This window comes from Rhipicephalus sanguineus, chromosome 2, assembly GCF_013339695.2.
Source record: "Rhipicephalus sanguineus isolate Rsan-2018 chromosome 2, BIME_Rsan_1.4, whole genome shotgun sequence".
NCBI classification, from domain to species: Eukaryota; Metazoa; Arthropoda; class Arachnida; order Ixodida; family Ixodidae; genus Rhipicephalus; species Rhipicephalus sanguineus.
The window spans coordinates 190,921,645-190,949,152 of record NC_051177.1 but is presented as its reverse complement, the minus strand read 5'-3'; the positions used below and the strand labels follow the sequence as shown (position 1 = coordinate 190,949,152).

General features: G+C 51.2%; 1 protein-coding gene across 1 annotated transcript in view; it reads right to left on the bottom strand.

The window, feature by feature from the left end:
- LOC119383938 (uncharacterized) overlaps positions 1-27,508 on the bottom strand; it is an 84,680-nt gene that overhangs the window by 35,505 nt on the left and 21,667 nt on the right. Inside the window, exons 3-4 of the mRNA XM_037652214.2 lie at positions 25,870-25,973; positions 1,584-1,786 (exon numbers count right to left, since the gene is read on the bottom strand). Of these exons, the coding sequence (XP_037508142.1) occupies positions 1,584-1,786; positions 25,870-25,973 (307 nt within the window). The remainder of the gene's footprint in view (positions 1-1,583; positions 1,787-25,869; positions 25,974-27,508) is intronic.

The window sequence follows — 27,508 nt, the reverse complement described above, 5'->3', positions numbered from 1 at the left end:
TTTTCCTCTATGTTGAATCGCCGCATCGGGCTCATAGCGTCGCATTTTCAGCGCAGCCTAAGAAACACTAGGGTCTTTAACATTGCGTATCTATGTATTTTGTAGTAAAGGAACACCACATAATGCTTACGTATTGATGTTGCGCCTCAGATATGCGTGATATTTGCTTTTTGATCGACAATGTTCACATGTATGAACGCAGTTACCAGTTCAAGATGGCTGGGCGTTCAGCAAATGCTTAAACATTGGCCGGGTGGCTGAATCGTGCGACAGACAGACAGACAGACAGACAGACAGACAGACAGACAGACAGACAGACAGACAGACAGACAGACAGACAGACAGACAGACAGACAGACAGACAGACCAAAATTTCTGCGTTCAAGTATCCCAAGAAAGACCTTCGTCTTGAAAATCGTTACTGTAAACTGCCGAAACTTAGCAGCGAAATGTAACACCTGACGAAAGTGGCAGCAGCATATGCTTTTGCACTAGCAGTTGCAACAGTACAACAAAGCACTACCACGACCACATAGCTTAACATAGAGTAACAAATAAACAACTATGATACGCCGCAGAAATACTTAGACATGATGACGACTCGTCGCACGTATCATTGTCTTGTGGTGCACATGCATCTACAAGGGTACCAATATGGGCTTGTTGGTTCATCGTAAACTGGCTAGTAGCATAACACGGGAAGACACAACGACAAAGAAAATGTACGAGACGAACACAAGCGCTAACTTGTGCATCTGCTGCCCTCGCGAGGAAATTCTCATAGTTGGAAGATTTGCCACCTCGTTTGAGCTCCACGGAATCCTGAAATAAGGATGTGAGCAGGACGTAAGTCTTGCCTCATCAACATCATTTCTATAAAGCCCAGAAATCCACTTCTGGGTGCGGGACAGGCAGCTTGAGAGGCAGCGATTTTAGTCGGCATAGGCCAGCAAAACTGCCTCCAGGATTCTGCCGTCGCTGGCCTCAGGCGCTGTGCGAGTGGGTACCCTTCGCTGCCTTCCCTGGGTCGCCGACCAGCGGCGCGCCTTTTAGTGCTTTAGCCAAAACATCTTCATTTTCGTCTTAGAAACATGTCAGCTCATTTTCGACAAAAAAAGGTAAAAAGATACCCATGTTCTTGGCAGTATCGCGATATAATCGATGCATCTTAAACATAACTCATGACTGAGATACAAATAAAATTTCAAATATATGTTGATACAGAAATAGAGATACTACCGCGACACTCCCCATCCCTGGACGAGGTGGAACACAGCGCGGAATTCGGGAGTGATATGCTTTAACAATTCTCTTGATTTCCTGTGATCTTTTGTTTCTTGGGAGCTATCGTGAATATATAGCACAAAGCACGACGGAATTTCAGATATGCTGCTAACGAATGATTGAACGCTAAAGACAGTTTCTTTTAAGATCATTATTCGCCCGTAAGCGATTGGGTTTTATGTTGACTGACGTATGTCTTTAGGTTAAAATGAATACCCTTTAAAAATTTTTAGCAGGTAGGCTGCTGGTTGTTAATTAATTCAACTGGGAGGAGTCTCCTCCAAATATAGCTGCCTCACCATAATGTGTGGCAGCAGGCGACGTAGTTGTAGTGCGTTATCTCAGCACCCTTTGGCATTCCTGTAGTTCCTGATGTGTAGCACACCGCTAGCATGCTGTTGGAAGGGTCACCCATGGGGCAATCACGGAACCCTCGCTCGTCGAACTTCAAAAACTCAGTGACCGACACGAAACCATTTGCACTTCCCACGCAGAAGAGGGCCTGCAAGAGGAAAGGAGTTAGAGCTTATGAATTATGATTCAAATGACAATTAAATTACAGACCTATCAGCAGTCTTGCAAGTATTTCGCCACCAAGAAGTGCTTGAAACGTCTGTAAATACATCAGCCTACAGCTACAAAAACAGCACACACAAAAAAACGTCTTCTGTAGAAAAAATTGCTATAGAATGGCAGTAGAAAAACAGCCGTGACAAGCAGACATGATGTCTCAAATATTCCCTGCATCCTTCGAAGAAGCATTATAACGAAGGGATTGGGAAGAATTAAGAACAAAAGTTAATAGAGATCATCTGATCAACCTACGATTTCTCGATGACATATTACTTTTCAGGAAGGCTGACCCCGAATTGCAAAAATTTCGTTTAAGACCGAAACAGAGAACGTATTTATAATAGGGCCAAATCTCAATATCATAAAGACAAAGGGAATGCTCATGAGCGTGACCAAAGTGAATGAGTTCACGACTGGGAAATTTTGAAATCTCTACAAAAGTCTGTATAAGGGTATGTAAATATGCACAGATCAACTAATAAGGGCGATGCCCACAGAAAAAAGTTGTTATAGAAGAAAAGGAAGGATTGGAGCGCATATGGCAGACATTAGCAAACCATGACAAGCAATGCGCCGCTCTCCCTAAAGCGCAAAATGTGCAATCGTCGCATACCGTCAGTTTTGGCGTATGTGATGATTGCGCACTTTCGCTTTATTGGGTTTTAGCGCATGCTTGCAGGATGGCAAAGACACTCAAGTATAAAGTAAGAGTAATATAGACCAAAATCATTCAGTATTTCAACCCCCCCTCCCCCACTTCAAGAGCTAGAAAACTTCCGTGTGACGCCATAAATTAATTTCATATTACAGCACCGTCCCGTGGAGTACCATAGTGGTGACAGCAAACCAGTGCGCCGTCTGCTACATTTCGCACGCGTGCTTCCACCTCGCGGCAGCAGTTCTTGCGGAACGCGCAGCTGCGTCCCGCGGCAGCGAGAACATGTCGTCATCGCTGTCTGCATCGGGGGAATTGTACCATGAGCGTCCGCCTGGACCTGAGCTAGCCGAGGTGGAAAACAGTTTAGTTTTTGAATACGAACGCTAAGTGGAGCGAGCCAATCATAGCGCTAGGCTATGCAGGACTATCCGCAATTTTCCATCTTTTTGCCAGTCTTTCCTACGGTGTGCTGAATTTCGTGTGCAATATGGGATGCTACAGGCCTATGGTCTTAGATATATGTGCACGTCGAAGAACCACAGGAAGTCAAAATTTCCGGAGGCCTCCACTGCGGCGTCCCTCATAATCATATCACGGTTGACGGACGTAAAACCACCTCAGTTATATCATGCTGTGGCCTTTCTCTCCGTCATCGTTGCAGTGGGAGTGCGTACTTTTTTGTCGTACCAAGACAAAGAATACAGATTTCAGTCACTTCCACATTGGCCGGTGCATGAATCACCGGCAGAACCACGTTACATCTGGTAGAAGAGCGGGGTACCGGTTAAATTAACTCTAGCAAAAGCTGTCACGTAGAGACAGCTTGGCATCACGATACTTCGCACAAGCTGACAAAGACTGAGGAATGATTTTGCTCGCCGTGATTGAACACATACGTTTGCCACTACACTCAAAGAAAAAAAAAGTCAAAAGAGGGTTACGGCATCGTGAGTCTCCTCTGTTATCCACTTGACCCCATTTGGAAGGTAGAAGCAGAAAAAGACAGTTACCATTTCTGCAAGAGTCACTTGACTCTCGAGAAGCGCGCTTCGATTGACTTCCGTGATGAAGATGCCGCCGTATACGGCATACATATCGCGTGTTTGGCGTTCGGCGTCGTCATGGCGCCGTGGCTCGCCGATGGAGGCGGGCGCTCCGATGGCGCGGCGCCTCCGCCTCCGCCTCCTCTCCAGTCTCATTGATACCTTGGAATGCGTTGCGTTGGTTGCGTGGGCGGTGTGGGTTGCGTGTCTTCTAGTTTTGTGTTCAAGGGAACATGCGCATCTTCGATTGCGGTCATGCCATATTGTACGCAGAGGCTCCGTGCTCGAAGTGACGCTTGAAGGGCGGCATATTTATGGAGCTGCGGACACGAACAACGTGCGACCTTTAACGGTGAGTGTACTGCTTTCATAGGTACTAATTATACAACTTTAGCTGGGCGTCTTCAGCAGCTCTGCGGAAGTAGGCTGCCAGCCATTCCCAGCAGCAGCCTGCGTCCACGCGCCTGTAGCGGATGCTGAAATAAAAGTGTCAATTAACGAGCTGAGACCGTTATGCGCGTTGTTGTAAAAGCTACTGTAAAGTGAGCGATGCAATCAATTATCAAGGGCGATTGTTTGCTGATCGCACATTGTGTCTGCACTGCTGAAGGTGCACGATATCGGGTTGAGATGCGCTTTAGTCTGCATCATAATAACATTTCAATCCATATTGAGTTCGCAGCGTGCTTCAGCACATGGAAAAGTAAAAAAAAGTCTCTGTACAAAACACTTAGATACACTATATATAATGTTTTTTTTTTTGCTTAAATACCATGGTTTGAAGCGCATATATAGTACGATGCTTCCAGTACGTACGTGGTAGTCACTTAAGTTGGACACGTCTCGTCGGGAAGCTGAAAAGCTCAAAGCTTTCGACGGTGCGCGTTGTTGGGGCCGCCGCCATGGACTCTTTTTCCTCGTTTCTGTTTGCGGTTTTCGCTGTTTGCCGACATCTGCGATGACGTTCGGCGTTATAACAGAATGGAGCGAGTGTACGTCACTGTGGGAGCTTGTGATGTGTGGTGCGCGTTCGAAGTGTGCGCCTTTCAAAAGTGCGCAACATCAAAAGAACAGCACGCGAAAACGGTGGCCACATGAAAGACGACGACGATGACGACGTCGAAATAACGTCCAGCACGAGAGCGCGCGGCACAAAGGTTCGACGGACAAGTGGCCCAATAGGAAGTCACCACGGAGAATTCAGGGGCCAATAATTGGGCACCACGAAACTTGAGCATCGCCAATCAGGACGGGACAAGTTGACCCGATACCGAGGAAAAGCCTGGGTCGAAGAAGAGCCAGGGAGTTCGAAGGGAACGAGGCAAGGAGAAGGTTGTCACCGGACCGGGCGCTAAAGATGACTGTCGGGTTTCGGACCCGAGCCACCAAGACTTCAACCGGCCGTGGCCTCCTGCCATCGAATTCCCGTGAGAAGCCATAGACATGGTGCGAGAACTCCACCCCAAGGCCTTCGGACTCCAGTGCCGGCAGGCAACGTAGCAGCAGCAGTTGGGCTACGGGCCCGAGCTGTGCGTCCAGCTGCTTGGCCAGGTTGCCCTGGCATCTCAGTACATGGCCCATCAGCCACCGTTTCCCCTTTGTCGACACCAGCCAGACCCGTCAAATCCATCCGTCAAGCCTCGGCGATTTGGTGAGACTGAACTGGTTTTATTCCACGCTTCTCTGCTCAGCCACGTCAGAAGTAGACTGTACAGTTTAAGGCTTTGAACATGCCTCTTGTTTGTTGTTAAGAGTGTGTTACCGTGTGCAGTGAACCTTTTGTACTGGTGTATAGTATTTCTCCTTCAGTGTATAATTAAGCGTTTTGTGTGTTGTTTGTCAAACCAACGGCTTTGTCCTCAATAAAGCTCTCCGACGCTCAGGTCTTAGAGAGCTGTCGTAAACAGAAAAAGAACCTGCATCACAGAGCTATGCGCGGTAATTTTAGCATATTACATATCTGATCTGAACGTAGACGGCGTCCGCGCACGCTGGGTGTCGTTCGGGCGCTCGTACTCGCATGCGTTTATATGAGTCTTTAAGAATGGGTTACGTTTGTAAAACACGCTGTCACCGGAGGATACGCTTGGGTGTCGGTATATACGATATATACGACCGAAGGATACGATTGGGTGTCGCAAAGCCGGGCTTATTCCGTGAGCAAATTTTGAAGCGATTTTTCAGAAAAGTTACTTCATTCGTGCACGACCTGCGCCTATTGCGAAACGAGGTTCCCGCCTTCTTTTTCGTGAAAATTTGTTTTCGTTGCGAAGTTATTTAAAACAAAACAATCGTGTCAGATGTGTGTACAGTAACGGAGCATTGCGTAAAAAGTGGTTTTAAATGGAAGTAATCAGCCTGGGTGTGTTAGTTATTCCTAGAATCCCTGATTGTTCCTCCCGCTTTTTCACTCCACTTGACAGCCACACTCGGAGAAACGATGTTGCCGCTTTAGACATCAGACTCTGGAATGGATGGATGGATGGATGCTATGAGCGTCCCCTTTATAACGGGGCGGTGACATGTCTGCCACCAGGCTCGAAGGATAAAAAAAAAAAAAGAAAAAAACTTCCTTCTTTCATGTTGTCCTAATGCCTTATCTACATTGATTAAATCTATGTTATTATAACAAAAAATATAAATTCACAGTCCATCTCTCTGCCTCTTAAGGCAGAATAACCTTTTTTCCCCCAATTATTTATTTTTGTACTTTATCTCTACTTTTCTGCCACCAATACTCTAACCGTCTCTTACTTATTTCTATCGCGGGCGTGTTCAGCTTTCCATTGTTGTCCCTAAAACCCAAGGCTTCATGTAGACTCGTGCCCACACGTATACCTGGGTGAATATCGCCACATTCAATAAGTACATGTTCCATCGTTTCCTTAGTTCCCCCGCAGCATGTACATAGTTCTTCTTCGTTACTGAATCTCGCTTTATAACTACGCGTTCTCAGGCAGCCCGACCTTGCTTCAAACAGTAAAGCGCTTCCCCTTGAATTATCATAAAACCGGGGCCATTCGTCCCTAATAAAGCGAGTGTTCTACCACTGATTGTGCCGTATGATACATAGATAACTAAACTGATCGTATATGTACTTCATCGGTTTGACATTATGAGTATACCCAAATTTTACGCATTTAGGCGCTGCAGATTGTAGGTCGAAAGGCTTGCCTCGAACTCGCTTGCACTTGCGAGTTACAGCGCGCCCAAATAACTGAAACGGGTTTTGCATTGTACCCGCAGTCCGCTTTGATATGCTTCCTAATTTTCTGAAGCGTGAATTGGCGGAAGAATCTTTCCAGGTCCTTGATTTTCAGGAAACCGTGCCTCGACACCAACGAAAGAGGGGGGGCCTATGCACATCCGCTTGCGGACGGCTCTCTTTGCATTACCCAGTGAGGGCCAAGGCGGCGATAAGGGCGCTGGCAGTGGTGTTTTAGGGGCGAAGCTCCTTAAGGCGGCACCCGTTCGTCCCTCGTAGTCGTAGTCGTAGGGCGTAACCAGTCTTACGCTTTGACCTCCAAGGTGGTGCCGGTGGGAGATTTTTCCTGTGCGTTGTTGAACAATAAAAAATTCGCAGCGTGCGCGTTAACTAAAAGCCGAATTCTTCTGTCTCTCATTCCCCATTAGCAGCCATTGGCATGTTCCAGTAGGAAACGTTAGTAGAAGTAGAAGTGTAAGTGTTAGCTAAAAGCCGACTTCTTCTGTCTCTCATTCCCATTAGCAGCCATTGTTTACCTCCAAGGTAGTGCCTGGTGAGATTTCTCCTGTGCGTCATTAAACAATAAAAATTTTGTTCAAAACGCCGTTGATTGATGAAATAAACCAACGAAAGACGCCAGATGTTTTGTAAAAGCAAAACGAAAGAACGCCAGATGTTTCTAAAGCAAAACGAAAAGACGACAGCTGCTTAACGAAAGACGCGAGATGTTTTCTAAAGCAATGGTTTTCTAAACAATGAAAATTCACAGCGTACATGTAAAATTAAAGTGAGCTGCAAGTCGTCATAACTCTCATCGAACCTTTAGTATAAACGCGCCCGATCTCACGTCGGTGATGATGTACTGTGCAGAATTCACGGAAGATTCACTGTTTACCGATGAACCTCCGCAGCTTCGCCCAGCTATCATCATTCACTCCGTGGATATGCTGTGATTTTTTTCCAGCGCCGCCTGGGCAGAGTCTGGCGTCTGTGACCGGCGCCTCACCTCTCGTGATGGGAAAGTCATCAGCGGCGTTCGCCCCGTCAACGAGGCACTCGGTCCTACATTTCATTTGGTTGGACAAGACGACGTAGGAAAAGACGCGAGTGGTATCCACTGAAAGGAGACAAAACCAATTTCATCTGTTGAATAGAGGCTCATCCATATCATATTACCGCGATAGCGTTGAAGAACTCGTCTTGCAGAAATTCCAGTGTAGGCGTCAGCGTCGGCCTAGGTGTCAGCGTCGTTGGTTGTGAGCGAAAAATCATCATCTTGTCCGTGACCGAAAAATCGAGAAAGCGGCAAATAAAAATAAATAATAAAACTGTTAGGTCCGAGTGACGCTGTTACATAGTGTTTCTGTACTTACTGTGGCTGGGTTTACTTGGCTAACACTGTTTCGTGCGTTTCGCTCGGCTGAAGCAAGGAGTAGTATTTTCCGAACCATCTTACTTGTTTCCGATTCTCTAATAACATTGTTTCCGTGTCGTGACTAGTGGTGAAGAGCATCCAATCTGCGCAAGCATCGTTACTCATTTGGGTAGACAATTCACCCTGAATCATTCATAAATAGGCGCGCATGTGAGATTTATCTGACATACGACTGCGCTCGGCGCTAGAGCTGTGATTCCAGTTGTATTACCACGCACAAGTTTCCCAAATAAAAAGTCACAGTTTCGCCGCAACGGCGAGGCAATGAATGTGATAGCAACAAATTGGTATGTAACGCGAATAACGGAAAGCCGCTCAAAATTGCCAGCGCGTCGCTCAAGCCCAAAGGACGCACGAAAAGAACGCACACAGGACGAGCGTGAACTATCATGTGTCACAGCTCGATACTTGTAGCGCTCGGCTGAAACATAAAGCAGGACACATGAAACGAACGAACAGGTACACACAGGACGAGCGAGAACTAAATGTCGCAGTTTTTACTTATTTCTGTTTGAACAGCGCGCTCTTTTCGCAAACGCAGCCGCTGCAGCGAGCGAAGTGACCTACGTACGCTCTGTGACTTCAGCGCGGACATCGCGGGGAAAGCACAAGACATACAACCCCCCGCTCCAACCCCGCCCCCCTCGCCCGCTGCCTTTGCCAAGACGTTTATTAACGGGCACTCGGCGACGGCGCACGACAGCGACAGTCAGAGCGGGCCGACTCTCAGCACGAGGGGCGTGCTCTCAGAGAAGAGGACGACCCACTAGAAGGCGCTCGAGAGGATGACCCATTACTGAGTAGGAACGCTTCGCTACAATTACCCCGGCTACGAAAAGGGAGCTGCCTGGCGACCTAGCAGCTTGTTACTATTAGCGGGTCATGGTAGGGCTTCAGGCGCGCCACGTTGACAATGTCGCGCCCTCGACGGCGCATGTCCGAAGATGGGTCGATGGGTTCGATCAGGTAGTTGACCGGGGATGTGCGTTCGACGACACGGTAGTGTAGTGTCGAAGGTCGACACTAGGTGACTTTAGTTATGTTCAACTGTCATCAAGAGATGGCGCCACCTCTGACATATATAAATACGACTGTCACCGGAATAAAGGGGTTCTTGTGTGGCATGGGTTGAGTGTGTTCGTTGTCCTCAGTCGCGCCGTGTTGCCGACACTACAATCTGGCGACGAGGTTTTCGATCACACCGCGATGGCTTCCGCCGCGCTTTCGCCGCCTCCCCCCTTTCTCGCCGCCCCGGGCACTCCAGCCATACCATGGACCCGCTGGATACGCCTCTTCGAGAATTTTCTTCTCGCGTCTGGAGCGGCCGACCTGCCTGCGCCCCGCCGTCGAGCCCTGCTGTTGCACTGCCTGGGCCCGGAAGGACAACGTATTTTCGATGCGCTTCCACCGACGCCCACCGCACCCCAGCTACCGACGACTGAGCCGTTGGCCGCCGCCGCTACCTCAACCGGTGAAGTCAAAGACCGTGGCGTGCCCTCCAAGCAAGAAGCAGCAGCGACGAGTCTCCCAGACGTATACGACGCGGCCCGCGAGATTCTGGAACGACATTTCGCCGGCGCGCGCAACATTCGCCTAGAACGACATCACTTCCGAGAGCGCCGTCAGCTACATGGTGAGTCCATCCCCGACTTCGCCCTCGCGCTTCGTGAACTGGCAGCCTCTTGCGATTTCGCCGAGCAAGCCAACGATAATATGTGCGATCAGTTCGTTACCGGAGTTGCATCCCCGCAGTTGCGATCACGGTTGCTCTTGGAATTGCGCTACTCAGCGAGCGAGCCCAGCTGCAGTCGGAAGCTTTTTCTAATTCCGTTGAGCGCATCACACGCCAACATCCACGTCAGTATGACGCTTCCGAACAAAGCACGCGCGATAGTCGCCGGTACAGCGACGAGGCACGCCCCCTTTATCAGAGCCGCCCTAGCTTGCCGCACGCTCGTCAAACGAGCTCGCCATCTTCAGATACCAACGCTGCCGATGTTCAGTACAGCAAAAATACGCAGGCTTGTGGTAATTGCGGCACATGTCACTGTGAACCGACGGCATGCCCCGCTCGCTGTAGAACCTGCTTCGCATGCGGCCGCCGTGGCCACTTTATGCGAGTGTGTCGTAGCTCACGCAGAGCACGAGGACAACGCCCGACTCACATCCAAGAAGTAGTTCCTGAACAAGATGCATCAGATGTCATTAGCCTACTCACTGTGCACGAAGACAAGCGCAAGGGCGTCTACATTGATGTCGTAGTCACGCCAGTCGCCTCGAGCTCAGAACCGCGCGTTGCTAATTTCTTGGTCGACACGGGATCAGCTGTGTCAATTATACGGGAACAAGAATTTCGAAACATGTTTGAAGGGGTTCAGTTGACCAGCTCTGCCCTTACATTGTTGGAATTCCAACGCCGGAAGATCCCCGTATTGGGCCAGTTTAAAGCAAGCATCTCGTTTAAAAGGGAAACAGCCGTGATAGCCATTCATGTCACCCCCGGAGGAACTTCTCTTCTGGGTCTGGACGCGGTGCAAGCTTTAGGACTGCACATTGTGGGCGCGCAGCTACGCTGCCTGTGCACGGCTGCCGAAGCTTCAGAGACCATGAGTCAGAAAACAGCAACATCTGCGCATACGGGCGGCGCAGTTCCTGCAAGCCCGCCGAAGTTCGATATGCCACCTCTGTTATGGGCTAAGTTTTCACATTTGTTTTCACCGGGCCTTGGCCTGGCCAAAGGCGTCCAGCATCAGGTCAAAATGAAGCAGTCAGTCCCTCCAGTGGTGCAGAAGCTGAGACGCCTCCCACTTTCCCTGCGCAAGCCAGTTAGCGACCAGCTTCAGCGGCTCCTCTCCGATGATGTAATTGAAAGGGCTAACGCCTCTGAATGGATCTCTCCTATAGTTGTCGTCCGCAAGAAAGATGACAGCATCCGCCTATGCGTTGACCTCAGAGAGCCCAACAAAGCAATTGTAGTTGATAGCTTTCCCCTGCCTCATACGGAAGAGCTGCTGCACTCTCTTAATGGTGCACGTTACTTCTCAAAGCTCGACTTGGCCTCTGCATATTACCAAGTTACCCTTCATCCGGACAGCAGAGACCTTACGGCTTTCATTACGCACGACGGCCTTTTCCGGTTTAAAAGAGTGTGCTTCGGATTGGCGTCTGCTCCAGCCGCATTTCAGCAACTCATGACTGCAATCCTGCATGGTTGCAAGGGGGTCCTCTGCTACATAGACGATATCATCATCTTCGGCAGGACAGAGTCAGAGCATGTGAGAAACCTGGAGCAAGTTCTGCTGCGCATCTCCGAAGCTGGACTCAAACTCAATGATAAGTGCATCTTTAATGCATCAGAGCTATCATTTCTTGGCCATCATGTCAGCGCAGAAGGAATAGCACCCCTTCAAGCAAAAGTTGACGCAATTGTACATGCTTCCACCCCCACAGATGTAGGCATGCTGCGTTCATTTCTTGGTCTGTGGAGTATTATGCCAAGTTTATTCCCAACCTTGCCGAAGAGGTAGAACCTATGCGTAGGCTACTTCGCAAGTACGTTCATTTTGAATGGGATCTTGCTGCTGAACAAAGCTTTACAAAGGTAAAGGAACTTCTTGCATCGAGAAGAGTTCTGCGAATGTTCGACCCAGCGCTCCCAGTTATTGTAGCCACAGACGCGTATGCATATGGCCTGGGTGCAGTACTGCAACAAGTTGACGGTCCATCCATTCGAACCGTTGCATTCGCATCACGAACCTTAACAGAGACAGAACGGAAGTACTCGACAGGAGAACGCGAGGCCCTGGCCTGCCTATGGGCATGCGAGAAATGGAACATTTACCTCTGGGGACGATCATTCACTTTGGTAACAGATCACCAGGCCCTCGTATCCTTGCTGTCAACACAAAGCACAGGACAACGACCACTTCGCATTGCAAGGTGGACTGCTCGGTTGCTGCGTTACAACTTCGTTGTACAGTTCCGGCGTGGGGAACACAACAAAGTAGCAGACGCTTTGTCCCGGCTTCCTGTCCCAGGCACAGAAGACGGCCTTAAGATTGAAGAAGAAATAGTGTCCATCGTAACGTCTTCCGTCCATATCAATGATCTCCGTATTGCCACAGCCGAGGATTGCAAGCTCCAGCAGGTTGCACAATGCGTTCAGGCTACATGGCCAACCAAGAAAACATTGTCACCTGAACTAAGACCTTACTATGATGTGCGAGAGGCACTGTCAGTAGTGGACGGCCTGTTGATGCGTTCAGAACGCGTTGTAGTTCCAGCCAAGCTCACAGCTACATTTGTTCAACTAGCCCATGAATCACACCTGGGAATAGTGAAGACAAAGCAACGTCTTCGCGAAAAGTACTGGTGGCCAGGTCTGGACAAGCAGGTTGAGAGTGCTATCCACAGCTGCGCAACCTGCCAAGCTGCAGACAAGAGTGTTAAGAGCTACCCCACTCCACTGCAGCCAGTAGCTCTTCCCGACCGGCCTTGGAGCAAGATAGCTATTGATGTTGTTGGGCCATTTGAGCGTGCATCAGCTGACTGTCGTTTTGTCATCTCTGTAGTCGATTACTTCTCAAAGTGGCCGGAAATAGCTTTCTGTCGTGAAGCCTCCTCCCGTACAGTGCTTGACTTCCTCTTGTCGATATTTGCACGGGAAGGCTATCCGGTTGAACTCGTCTCGGATCACGGACCACAGTTTACATCTCAAGAATTCGAGTCCTTTCTTCAAGACAGAGGCATCAGGCACAGCTTTTCGGCTGTATATCACCCCCAAGCCAACGGACAGGTCGAAATGTTTAACCGTGTCCTCAAATCATACATTCAGTTGGCAATACTGGAGCAGCGCCCAATAAAAAATACTGTTACAGAGTACTTGGGAATCTACAGAGCCACTCCTCACAGTACCACTGGACTCTCTCCGGCAGTGCTTCTACATAGCCGGCACATGAGGACATCCTTGGACGTCATTGGCTATCCCACCGCAAACTTCTTCGCAGATCCCGCTCAGGAGATGTCCTCACTTCGGAAGAGGGTGAAAGAGCGCCAGCTTAAAAGCAAGGATTATGTTGACCGACGGAGAGCTGCCCGAGTACCCAAGTTCCAAGTTGGAAAGTACGTGAGGGTCAAGAAGCCAGTCCCTGGTCCGAAAGGCACTCCACTCCCACTTTTGGACCTCCTTTGAAAATTCTCAAGCGAATAGGACGCTGGTCCTTCTGCCTGGAAGATGGTCGCACGTGGAATGCCTCTCAATTGACTGCAGTTCCCAAGGAAGCCCTGCCGCACCATGCGCTAATATGGAATGACAAAGGACACTCCCACGACACCGTGCGAGGTCCACCGACGCCTGGCAGACCGACTCTCTCCTCTGAGCTTCACCAGCACCCTGCTCCTAATGATGATGATCGTGATGGTGATAGTGCTCCAGTGGATGGTGATGGTGATAGTGCTCCAGTGGATGGTGATGGTGATAGTGCTCCAGTGAATGGTGATGGTGATTGTGCTCCAGTTGTTGGCACCGAACCGGCTGGTGAGCCACCACCTCTTCGTAGGTCCGCAAGAAACCGAAGACAACCCACGAGATTTCAGGACTATGTATAATGTACCATGATGTGAACATTGACTCTTTTTGTAATTATTTTTGTGTAAATATGTATATATTTAGGGAGGAGTAGATGTAGTGTCGAAGGTCGACACTAGGTGACTTTAGTTATGTTCAACTGTCATCAACAGATGGCGCCACCTCTGACATATATAAATACGACTGTCACCGGAATAAAGGGGTTCTTGTGTGGCATGGGTTGAGTGTGTTCGTTGTCCTCAGTCGCGCCGTGTTGCCGACACTACAGGTAGGGGCCTTCGTATTTGGGCAGTAGTTTGGGAGAGAGCCCAGGTGCAGTGGTAGGGACCGAGAGCCATACGAGCGCTCCAGGAAGGAACGTGGGCACAGAACTGGTGGTGCCATCACGAATGCTTTTCTGCCGCTCTTGGTTACGCGTAGTAAAGGTCTTGGAGAGCTGGCGACACTCCTCAGCAAGTCTGGCTGTGGCAGAAATAGCGCACTTTCAGATCGATCCGGCTTGTAGGGAAGGATTGTGTCGATGGTGTGCGACGGGTGCCTGCCATACAATAAGATAAATGGTGAGAAACCAGCAGTGCTCTGAGGAACGGTATTGTAGGCGTACGTGACGAAGGGCAGAATGACATCCCAATTCGTGTGGTTGGCGGCGACGTATACATCGAGAGCATGTCGCCGAGCGTGCGGTTGAAGCGTTCGGTGAGGCCATTCGTCTGCGGGTGGTAAGCAGTAGTTTTGCGGTGAACAACGTTGCACTCTTTGAGAATGGCTTCGACGATTTCCGACAAGAAGACACGGCCTCGATCACTGAGCAGCCCCTGGGGTGGACCGTGACGCAGCATGAATCGATGGAGCAGGAAGGAGGCCACATCGCTCGCCGTAGCCGCAGGGAGGGCAGCAGTTTCAGCGTATCGCGTGAGGTGGTCTACAGCGACGATGGCCCAGCGATTACTAGCGGACGTCAGGGGAAGTGGCCCATACAAATCGATGCCAACGCGCCCAAACGGTCGGTCAGCGCAAGGTAGAGGTTGCAGACCTGCCGGCGACAGATGCGTTGAAGTTTTGCGGCGCTGACAATCGATGCAGGAGCGAACAAACTTCTGCACGTAGCGGTACATCCCTCGCCAAAAGTACCGTTAGCGAATGCGGTGGTAGGTTTTCGATACCCCAGAGTGTGCACACTGCGGATCAGAGTGGAACGACTCGCATATGTCAGAACGCAGACTTCGGGGTATTACTACTAGCCACTGGCGGCCGTCGCCGTTGTAATTGCGTCGGTGGAGCAGGTCGTCGCGAATGGCGAAATGGGGGGCTTGACGACGCAACGAGCGAGTGGATGGTGTGGCCGATGGATCTGTCAGCAAGTCTATCAGTGAAGCAATCCATTGATCCTTGCGCTGCTCGGTAGCGATGGTGTGTACATCGATGGAAGAAACGACAAAGTGAGACGCTGAGCTGTGGGCATTGTCGTCAGGCAAGGGAGAGCGCGACAGGGCGTCGGCGTCAGCATGCTGACGTCCGTTGTGATACAGCACGCGGATGGCGTAGTCTTGCAGGAGAAGTGCCCAACGGGCGAGACGGCGTGAGGGATCCTTCAATGACGACAACCAGCACAGTGCATGATGGTCGGTGACGACATCAAATGGGCGACCATACAAATAAGGTCAGAACTTCGTAAGGGTCCAAATGATTGCCAGGCATTCTTTCTCCGTGACGGTGTAGTTGGTCTCGGCTTTAGTAAGCGTACGACTTGCATATGCGACGACATATTCCGGGAACCCAGGTTTGCGCTGCGCAAGGACAGCACCGAGGCCAACACCGCTGGCGTCCGTGTGTACCTCTGTAGGGGCCGTAGGGTCGTAGTGGCGTAGAATGGGAGGAGACGTCAACAAACGACGGAGCTTTGCGAGAGCGTCGTCGCACTCTGACGACCACGAATTGATGGGCCCGTTACTTCCAAGGAGCTTCGTCAGCGGTGATATGATAGTCGCGAAGTTTCGGATGAAGCGTCGAAAGTAGGAGCATATTCCTACGAAACTGCGCAGTTCCTTGACGGACGTAGGTTTGGGGAACTCTGTCACGGCCCGAAGCTTGGCTGGATCGGGGAGGATGCCGTCCTTGGACACGACGTATCCTAGTATCGTCAGCTGCCGTGCTGCAAATCGGCACTTCTTGAGATTCAGTTGTAGCCCGGCGTCGCTCAAGCGCGTCAAAACCTGCCGCAGGCGTTGAAGGTGTGTTGAGAAGTCCGGGGCGAAAACGACGACGTCGTCGAGGTAGCACAGGCACGTGTGCCATTTCATGTTGCGCAGAACGGTATCCATCATGCGCTCAAAGGTCGCGGGCGCATTGCACAGCCCAAATGGCATGACGTTGAATTCCTACAAGCCGTCGGGTGTGACAAACGCTGTCTTCGGTCGAGCGTCATTAGCCATGGGGACTTGCCAGTACCCTGAGCGCAAATTGAGCGATGAAAAGAACTCTGCTCCTTGCAGGCTGTCAATGGCATCGTCTATTCGAGGTAGGGGATAAACGCCCTTACGGGTGATCTTATTGAGTCGTTGGTAGTCGACACAGAACCGCACAGAGCCGTCCTTCTTCGTAACGAGAATGACAGGAGACGCCCACGGGCTGTTTGAGGGTCGAATAACGTCGCGGCGAAGCAGGTCTTCGACTTGCTTGGTAATTACACGACGCTCTGTTGGCGACACGCGATATGGACGTTGCCGCAGTGGTGGTTGGGTGCCAGTGTCGATGCGATGCGTTAGAGCAGACGTGCGGCCGAGAGAAGTTTGCGCGGCATCGAACGAAGAACGAAATTCTTCCAACAGGCATAGAAGCTGGGAACGCTCGACCGACGTAAGGTGTTCAGCAATCGAGGAACCAAATACATCAGCGGGTGACGAATCAGATGTGGAAACAGCACTGAGCGAATGGGAGCTGGCGCAGTGCGTGTCACCCGGTGCGTCCATAACATGTGCGTCTTCGAGGGCTTCCGCTCTGCCGAGACATTCCCCTCGCACCTACCTAACAATGTACGGCGATGGGTTCGTAACGAAAATATCGGTGTCGCCCTGAATGACTTGCATGGTCGCAAATGGCACCAACAAGCCTTTTCTAGTGAAGACGCGGTTAGATGAAGAAAGGAGTGCAACGGCGTCGGCGAGACCGATGCAAGAGACTGACACAGCCGTGACACAGACTGACCCAGCACCTCCACCAAATTGTCAAGACGTTTATTAACGGGCACTCGGCGACGGCGCACGACAGCGACAGTCAAAGCGGGCCGACTCTCAGCACGAGGGGCGTGCTCTCAGAGAAGAGGACGGCCCACTAGAAGGCGCTCGAGAGGACGACCCATTACTGAGTAGGAACGCTTCGCTACACCTTCTTTACTTGAGATGAGCGCATGAAGGCGACCACGCCCTGTAGGGCGAAGAGGCCCGGCGCTCGCCGGAGCGGGGCGACAACCTTTAAAGCGCGCCCAGCGCCCAGTGCGCACATCGCGCCATCTCGCTGGTGAGTAAGAAAGCGCGCTGAAATAAATGGTGTGTATAAATAGCTTGCCGTTGGCATGCTGAGAGACGCTACTCTCCGTGGCTTAGCCGTCTAACGCCGCGTGTTTCGGAGCGAGAGGTCAACCGTTCGATTCCGCACGTCGGAAAGTATTTCTGAATTATTTTTTTGTTGCTTTTGTATATATATATATATATATTGTTAAGGTGTTTAATAGACAGCACTCAACGACAATGAGTGATGGCGACAGTCACGGCAAGGCACGAACTCCCTGCGCGAGCGGCGTTCTTTTTTCAAGCAGCCAAAGAGGATGACCCACTAGAAGGCGCTGGAGAGGGTAACCCATTACCATGTCCCAAGGCTTCTCTACAATATATATATTGTGGCGAAGCAATTGGTACTGCTTAACGGTTGCGCTCTCCAGCGGCTCCTAGTGGGTCGTCCTCTTCTAAACGCCGCTCGCGCTCTCGGAGCCCGTGCTTTTGCCTTGACTGTCGCCATAGTGCATTGTCGCCGAGTGCCGTCCAATAAACAGCTTAACAAATTGGTGGAGAGTGCTGTGCTTCCATTCAATGCCCCTGGAGCTTCGTTCCCGTACTCTGCCATCTACCATGCCTCAAGACGTCGCTCAGCAAACGCCTCCTCCCACACCGGCCACATGTCCCGGTGTCCCACGCATCCGCGATCCACCTATCTTCACTAACGCCGATGGCACCGACGTGGAGGACTGGCTGGCAATTTACGAGCGCGTGAGCGTACCCAACAAATGGGACGAAGCAGGCAAGTTGAGCAACTTGGTCTTCTACTTCGCGGGAGTAGCAAGCTTGTGGTACAACAACCACGCGTCCGATTTTGCTACTTGGTCGGATTTCAAGACCGCCGTCATCAATGTTTTTGGCCTCCCTGCAGTTCGTAAGCTGCAAGCAGAACAGCGCTTACGCGAACGAGCTCAGCAGGCCGGTGAATCTTTCACCAGTTATATCGAAGACGTCCTGGACTTGTGTAAGAAAGCCAACGGCACCATGTCCGAGTCTGACAAGATCCGGAACATTATGAAGGGCATTGACGACGATGCCTTCACCATGTTGCTCGCTAAAAACCCTTCCACCGTGGCCGAGGTCATAACACTGTGCCAGAGCTACGAGGAGCTCCGCCGGCAACGTTCGATGACCCGTCGCTCTCCATCACGCGACGAAGAGCTTGCTGGCTTGGCGGCCATACCTGACCAGGCCACGCTGCTGGCAGAAATGAAGGCATTCGTGCGCGAGGAAATCGCACGCCAGTTCTCTCTCCTGGCCTTCGCCCACCCGCCGCATGTTCAACAGTCGTCGACGACCCTTCCTTCTCCCATCCTCCGAGCGATTGAGCAGGAAATCGCGGAGGTGATGCCTGAGTACCACCAGCAACCTCCGGCTCCTGCGCCACAGAGTTACGCTCAGGTTGTCGCCAGGACGCACCAGGCTATCCCTGCGGCTGCACCGTTGAGTTACGCCGAAGCCGCCGCTAGACCTCCGTCTTTCGATACGGGCGTGCCGGCTCCGTATGCTGCCGTCATCTCTAGGCACCGACTGCAACCCACCTTGCAGTCATTTCAGCAGCCGCCCCGTCAATCGCATCCTGCGACGTGGGCGGGACCTGCCCCGGCGAACCGATGGCGCACACCGGACAATCGGCCCATCTGCTTTGCATGCGGTTATGCCGGTCACGTGGCCCGTTACTGCCATCGCGTGCAGCCGCCTCGAGTCGCGTCAACCACCACCAGCCAGTCCAGCCGCGCATTCTACGACCCGCCTATGTCGCCGACGTCACGTCCAGCTCCATCCACTCGCCGCTCTCCGTCTCCACGCCGTCGCTCACTGTCACCAATGCGGCCACGTTCTGTCGCAGGAGAGCAGGAAAACTAGTCGTCGCAGTCCACGAGGCAAGGGCTGCGACGCTATCGAACTGTAAAAGCCCTCAGCGAAGTCCATCGAATGTCATAGACGTGTTTGTGGACGGTGTTCGCGCATCTGCCCTTGTCGACACTGGAGCCGCCGTATCCGTTATGGATGCAAAACTTAGCCGCTTACTTCGAAAAGTGACGACGCCACTTTCTGGGATGTCCCTCCGTACCGCCAGCTCCCAGAGTATTAGGCCTACAGCAGTATGCACTTCTCGCGTCGTCATTCACGACGTTCTGTACGACGTCGAGTTCATAATTGCTGCATGCTCCCACGACGTCATCCTGGGATGGGATTTTCTCTCCCGCCACGACGCCATAATTCACTGCGCACCAGCCGCCCTCGAACTCTCACCGTTCTCACATTTGACGCCGGCAGACAGTCCATCGGTATTCACCAAGACCCTCGTCAAAGACGATACCAAAGTTCCTGCAAACTCGTCGACGGCTGTGCCTGTTTATTGCGCCGGTCTCTGTGACACAATTGCACTCCTTTCGCCATCTGACCGCGTTTGCACTAGGAAAGGGTTGCTGGTACCTTTCGCGACCGTGCAAGTCACTCAGGGTAGCACCGCTATTTTTGTTACCAACCCATCCCCGCACATTGTTACGTTGGTGCGAGGGGAATGTCTCGGCAGAGTGGAGCCCCTCGAAGACGAACAAGTTCTGGACGCACCAGATGACTCGCACTGCACCAGTTCCCGTACCACCAGTGCCGTTTCCACGTCTGATTCCTCACCCGCGGATGTATTTGGTCCCTCCATTGCTGACAACCTTACGTCGGTCCAGCGTTCCCAGCTTCTGTGCCTGCTGGAAGAATTTCGTTCTTCTTTCGATGTCGGGCAAACTTCTCTCGGCCGCACGTCCGCTGTTACGCATCGCATCGACACTGGCGCCCAACCACCACTGCGGCAACGTCCATATCGCGTGTCTCCCACAGAACGTCGGGTAATTAATGAGCAAGTGGACGATATGCTTCGACGCGACGTTATTCGACCTTCGGACAGCCCGTGGGCGTCTCCTGTTGTTCTCGTTGCCAAGAAGGACGGTTCTGTGCGCTTCTGTGTGGACTACCGAAGGCTCAACAAGATCACTAGGAAGGATGTTTATCCACTGCCGCGAATCGACGACGCGATTGACAGCCTCCAAGGAGCAGAATACTTTTCATCTCTCGATTTGCGCTCGGGGTACTGGCAAGTACCCATGGCTGATGACGCTCAACCGAAGACAGCCTTTGTCACGCCCGACGGCTTGTACGAGTTCAACGTCATGCCGTTTGGTCTGTGCAATGCGCCCGCGACCTTCGAGCGCATGATGGACACCGTTCTGCGCAACTTGAAATGGCACACGTGCTTGTGTTACCTGGACGACGTCGTCGTTTTCGCTCCGGACTTCTCCACGCATCTTCAACGTCTGCGGCATGTTTTGACGCGTTTGACCAACGCCGGCCTCCAACTGAACCTGAAGAAGTGCCGATTTGCAGCACGGCAGCTGACAATACTAGGCTACGTCGTGTCCAAGGACGGAATCCTTCCCGATCCGGCCAAGCTTCGGGCCGTGGCCGAATTTCCCAAACCTACGTCCGTCAAAGAACTGCGCAGTTTCGTAGGATTGTGCTCCTTTTTTTTGGACGTTTCATACGCAACTTTACCACCATCATATCGCCGCTGACGAAGCTCCTTGGAAGTAACGGGCCCCTACATTCGTGGTCGTCCGAATGCGACGACGCGTTCGCAAACCTCCGTCGTTTGTTGACGTCTCCTCCCATACTACGCCACTACGACCCTACGGCCCCAACGGAGGTACAGACGGACGCCAGTGGTGTAGGCCTCTGTGCTGTTCTTGGGCAACGCAAACCAGAGTTCCCCAAATATGTCCTCGCCTACGCAAGTCGTACGCTTACTAGAGCCGAGACCAATTACACTGTCACGGAAAAAGAGTGCCTGGCGATCATCTGGGCCCTTACAAAATTTCGACCTTATTTGTATGGTCGCCCATTTGATGTCGTCACCGATCACCACGCATTATGCTGGCTGTCGTCATTGAAGGATCCCTCGGGCCGTCTTGCCCGCTGGGCACTTCGCCTGCAAGACTACGACATCCGGGTGCTGTACCGCAACGGACGCCAGCATGCTGACGCCGACGCCCTCTCGCGCTCCCCCTTGCCTGACGACAATGCCTCCTGCTCAGTATCTCACATTGCTGTTTCTTCTATCGATGTTCACACCATCACTACCGAGCAGCGCAAGGATAAATGGATCGCCTCGCTGATAGACTTGCTCACTGATCCGTCGGCAACACCAAGCACTCGCGCGTTGCGTCGTCTTCGCGGTAGCACCACCACTTCTGAGTCCATGTTCCTCCCCGGAGCGCTCGTATGGCTCTCGGTCCCTACCACTGCAACTGGTCTCTCGTCAAAACTACTGCCGAAATACGAAGGCCCCTACCGGGTCGTCGAGCGAACATCCCCGGTCAACTACCTGATCGAACCCATCGAACCAGCTTCGGACATGCGCCGTCGAGGGCGCGACATAGTCAACGTGGAGCGCCTCAAGGCCTACTATGACCCACTCATAGTGACGAGCTGTTAGGTCGCCGGACGGCTCCCTTTTCGTGCCCGGGGTAATTGTGGCGAAGCAATTGGTACTGTTTAACGGTTGCGCTCTCCAGCGGCTCCTAGTGGGTCGTCCTCTTCTAAACGCCGCTCGCGCTCGGAGCCCGTGCTTTTGCCTTGTCGCCGAGCTCATTGTCGCCGAGTGCTGTCCAATAAACAGCTTAAATATATATATATATATATATATATATATATATATATATATATATATATATATATTGTAAGGGAAACAAGAGACAACGCCCGTTCGTGGGCCGGCTGTTCTTATTCTGCTCTTCGTCCTTCTCCTCTTCGCGCTAGCTGTGCATGCGCCCGTGCCCGAGAGCTGCCTTCATTACACTCGGCCACGCTGCGAGCATCGAGTTCTGCCCGAAAGTGGCCCTTCTCTGGCGTTGGTCATTTCTTCGCTGGTGAAAACATTCAGAGGTCCTGGGTGCTGTCCATCACAGGTAGCGCTAATGCTTCTGGCGGGCGCCATTGGCTGCGTCGCGGAGGCCGGTCACGGGTCGGGTGTGGTTGTGGTGGTCGCGACTTGTTCTGCTGTGCTGCCAAACGTTCTGGTGGACGGCACTGGCTGTGTCGAAGTGGTCTCATTGATTGCAGGTAATTAATTAATATCTGGGGTTTAACGTCCCAAAACCACCACATGATTATGAGAGACGCCGTATTGGAGGGCTCCGGAAATTTCGACCACCTGGGGTTCATTAACGTGCACCTAAATCTAAGTACACGGGCCTCATTGATTGCAGGTCTTCGTGACAACTATCACGTCGCAGTTGATAACAAAGGGCAGCAAATCGTGAATGTAGCACCGCCACTCTCCAGAATGAGCGGGGGCGTCTGCGCTGTTCGCGGTGCGTCAACGGGCGACGGGGCGTCTCGCTAGACATCTGCGGCAACGCAGGGCGAGGTTCACGCACTGGCTTATGAGGCAAGTCCTGCTCTTGAGTTAATGCTGATGTACTTGTTCTCGAGCTTGTGGTTCTTACCAAAGCGCCGCGTGCAGTCAAGCCGTCTTGGGCAGAAGCCGTGTCATCATCTGCAAACATGGGCTGCACGACCAGGTCTTCGATGACAATGGCCTTAGGTGGGATAGGCACTTCAGCTTCTTTTAGGGAGACGGTGCTTGGCAAGTGGCGAGCGACCGCACACTCGGCCAATAACTGCGGTGATAGCCCGGGATGATGTGGCTCCTGGTTGTGGACCAAAGCCGGAGTGGTCGTTAGTGTACCGTCACCGGCTGGTTGGGATAATGCTGATGTCGGCACACGGTGGAAGTCACCAGACGCCTCCAAGCACTCTAGCGCTGGCCAGCTTGGGTGGTGGCTCACTGGCTACTGTGGCTTGGAGGCGGTCTTAGTCTCGGACAAGGAAGGTCGTGAAGTTGGTCGCGATGCGGAGTGTGAGTCCTCAGCCGCAAAGCCAATCTTGTGGCCTTTGTCAGTGTCTGTCGCTGGGTGTTCCGCTAAGCTTGCTGTGAAGGAGCTGCAGGACACAGATTCATCATCGCGGTGTTGCCCCTCAGGAACTCGGTATCTGAGAGAGGGCTCGTTAGTGCAGGGCACAACTGCACCGCCAGGACGGCGCCCTTCACGATCTAGGTCACAGAGGGAGGGCAAGCTGGTGAATGCCCGAGCTGCACCATCGAGGTGGTGTACCTCGCGACTCCCATGTGTGGTAGTGACTCGGTCGGCAGGGAAGGGGTCGCCGTCATGAAAAAGCGGGCGAAAGAGACGTTTCAACTTAGCACACCATTCAGGCCAAGTTCGTTGCCTCATGCCTTCGTAGGCATGCCAGGCCTTGGCGGCTTCGCGAAGGTGGTCGATGGCTACTAGCCATTTCTGCTGGTCCGTCCAGGCATGGTGGTCGCCGAGCGAGTTGATGGTCTCGATCCACAGGAAAACGTCGTCCTGGAAGCCGCGAAACACTGGCACTGCCCAAACAGCCGACGATGATGAAGCGGCAGGTGAGAACCCGGAGTTCAAGAACGACATGCGGTGAAGCTGACGAGATAGTTCCTCCAGGACACGAAAAAGTTCCCCACCGTTGTCGGTTGAGGCGCCCGAAGAGCCATAGGCGGTGTTCGCAGAGTGCGCGGCGGTCTCGGTGCTCACGGCGGCTGGATCCATGGCCAAGGATGCGTGGACGGCGTCCCTTGTCATGAACAGGGATCACGGCGTCGGGGAAGTGGTGTGGAGCCGTCGAGGAGGCCTAAACGCCGTCCCCGAACGGTGGTTGCAACGGCGGCAGGTTAGTAGGTGCTGAGGAGGCCTGGACGCCGCCCTCAACTCGCGCTTACTGCGGCTGCAAGCTGGCGGGTGCCATGATCGAGGCTCGCGCTTACGGTTCGATGGTCGTAGACTGCGCCATTGTAAGAAGAACAAGAGACAATGCCCGTTCGTGGGCCGGCTGTTCTTATTCTGCTCTTCGTCCTTCTCCTCTTCGCGCTAGCTGTGCATGCGCTCTTCATTGCAATATATATATATATATATATATATATATATATATACATGTACATCTACGATGCATGACAGCGGCGACGGCAAAAATTAGCCGAGACTGTCCATATAATTGCTATCGCAATAAAAATGTCGTTGCGCAAAACACCATGAGAACCGCAAAACAGATATCTACGGAAACGTCGAGTCGCGCAACGGTGATGCGTATGGTGTTCCACGAGTGGCAAAAAAAGCATGGAAGGTCCACTACTGTGAACCCTGAGGACGTGCGTAGCAGGGGCAACCAGCGCTCTCCGTTAGTAGACTTCCAACTGCTACATTTACCTAAGCGTCGATGACGCCAATGTTTTAGGTAGGTATGAAGGGTTTCCACAGCATGACTAGAATCTTGTTAGGGAGATTCGCAAACTTGGTGTGCGACATGTGGGTTACTTTTTGCTGTGCTTTATCGACTTCCTGCTTCTTATAGCAGTTGAAATACGCGTCGTTTGCAATGACTTCCATCAGGTAGTTTCCCTTATCAGATGTAGCAGCGCAGCGCCAGCGAAGCGTCGGGGGAGGGGAATTCACTCGCTCGGAGAGGCGGTGACGCCCTCTCTTGCTCTGCCCCGGAGTCAGCCGCAGGTTTTCGAAACATTTTTAGTTAATTTAAGTTAATTATTACGATTACTTCTTGGTTATTTCTATTATTTACATTATTTTAGACCTTGTTCGTTCATTTTACCCCGGTTTTGAGCATTGCTAGCTTTGTTATGGCCTGTATTGAGCACGTTACTGTGAGCGTGATCATGCCACATGAGATGTACGGATGGGCGACAAGCCGGGCCCCTAGAGTGCTCCGCACGTAAAATATTAAGTTTTGCGCTTTACCGGCTCGCTGCTTTATTCTGCACCATAGGGGTGCGCACGGGGGAGGCGCTCCCCCCACTCACTTAAAAGGGGGAAGTGCAAAATCTTCCCAATACATTCATTTAGTAGGAGGGGGCGCTGCGATGAACCTTCGCCTCCCTTCCCATGAGGCACCTTCACAATCATCTGACGCCTGCTTACGACGAGGGATGAGTCGTGGTTGAACAGGGCATGCCACTGGAGCCATTCCTCGCACGGTTGCTTTTCTGAGCAACATAGCTCCAAACTAATGCAAATGTTGTCTAATAAAGCATATAATTAATTGGCCTAATACAAAGACTTCCAAATCTATGGTGTGTCTACTCAACACAATGATTTGCACGGTGAAATGTACGATATTTGCTGCAGTTCTCACTTACCACTAAATACATGCTTGGATATATTGCCTGATTTTAAATGAATCGGTTGTTGTTTGCACCGCACGACATTGCCAAACTAATGCTTATCTTGTGTATTTTAACTAAATATCAACAGATCCCTTCTGGTTTCCTAATAGGTCTAACGGGCGTTAGACGCAACGATTATCCGTGGAACTTGCGTTAGTAATATATCTGAATTACTTTGTGGTTTCCCTTTAGTGGAGAAGTTAGACATTTATGTACCGGTTCATATAATAGGCACTGAAACAGTGAGTATACGTGGTTACCTACCTTCATTTTCATGTTTGAAACTGCTTTCTTGGCTTTCTCTGCATATTGCTCGTCTGTGATGATATGCGTGCAGTCACTGTCTTCGGCCTGGTAGCGGAGTTCCCCTGCAGAAAAGTGCACCCCAATCAAACACCTTGTGAATAAACTTTTCTAATGGCATTGAACATGTGTCCGCAATGATTTCCCGGCAACTCGTGCATTCTTCAGCTGATATATACGTAGCGCATACCAGCTCTTTGTGGCCGTGATGTCCTTTTGGCAGTGAAAGCTTGTAACACTGCATAAACATTGTTTCATCAAAAGGGTAACGTTGCCCAGATGTGAGAGGTTAAAAAAGCGCTTCCATTCTAAGGCTACTGCTTGCAAAAACTGTCACAAGGTATATCAGTACCCCGCAAGTCGTCAAACGGCAAGCACAGCAATAGTCGAAAAGGATAATCGGCTACGGAACAATAATATCTTCGACATCTTTTGAATGAGTAGGTGTCGTAGAATATTTCAAGAATTGTTTTTTTTGTTCATGGCATCATATCACAAAAGTTTCACGACAAATTTGTCCTTAGAGCTCGTTGCGGTGGGCCTAGGCATGCCAGCCCGTCATGCGTGAAGCCATTAGCTCATGAAGGGCCGTCCCGAGCGTGAGCTCTTCAGGACCTCAGTAAAGTTAATGTCATGTCATGCTTAACTATTTAACATTTTAGAGGGCTTTTGTTTTCGTAAGCGAAGGAATGGTCTATTCTTGTGGTGTCTGCAACACCGCGCGCTATATTGAGTCCAGATGACGTTCCTGCATTTCCCTAAGTTGTCATACTTAGAGAAACACTTCTTACCAGCCTGCAATTTTCTCAGCATTCTGGCACTTGCTCAAGGGTAACATTAACAAAAAAAGACGTTGCTTATTATTTAGCATGCCGAATAAACTTCTAGCGACTTTCTGTGCCCTATGTTACACTTACAGAAAATACCTCTCTGATAGCATCGTCTTGACCAAACGTGGAAAAAGTAATTTTAGGGGCGAAGCATCTTAGGGTCTAGGCTTGGCCGTTGTGTGGTGTCCGTGCTCACGGCACAGCACCATGTAAATCCCCTAAGAGGTTTTACAGTAGACTAATATCAATCATAATTGTGACAGAACAATGTAAAACACCCAGAAGCACAAACCCTTTACACTAGTCGGCGATTTCAACGTAGACATTATGGACCTTAGGACCTAGCTTTGTCGTCGACGGTCACTGTTCGCTGTCATGGTGATTAAAAAACTGTTGCTATAGTTGAAACTTATGTGTGTATGAGAATTAAAAACAAGGTTTACAATAGACGAACAACAATCATAATCGTGACGAAACAATATAAGGCACCTACAAGCACAAACCCTTTATACTAGTCGGCGACTTCAACGTACACATTATGGACTGAGCATTGTCGTCGACTCTTTATGTCACTTTATGGCACTTAATTTACATTATATGAGGATCGCTCGGGTAACATATGTGAGGCACAAAAAAAGGTTGAGCAGTAGACTAATATCAGTCATAATTGGGACAGAAAAATACAAAACTGCCACAAGCACAAACCCTTGATACTAGTCGGCGATTACAACGTAGACATTATGGACCTTAGGACCTAGCTTCGCCCACTC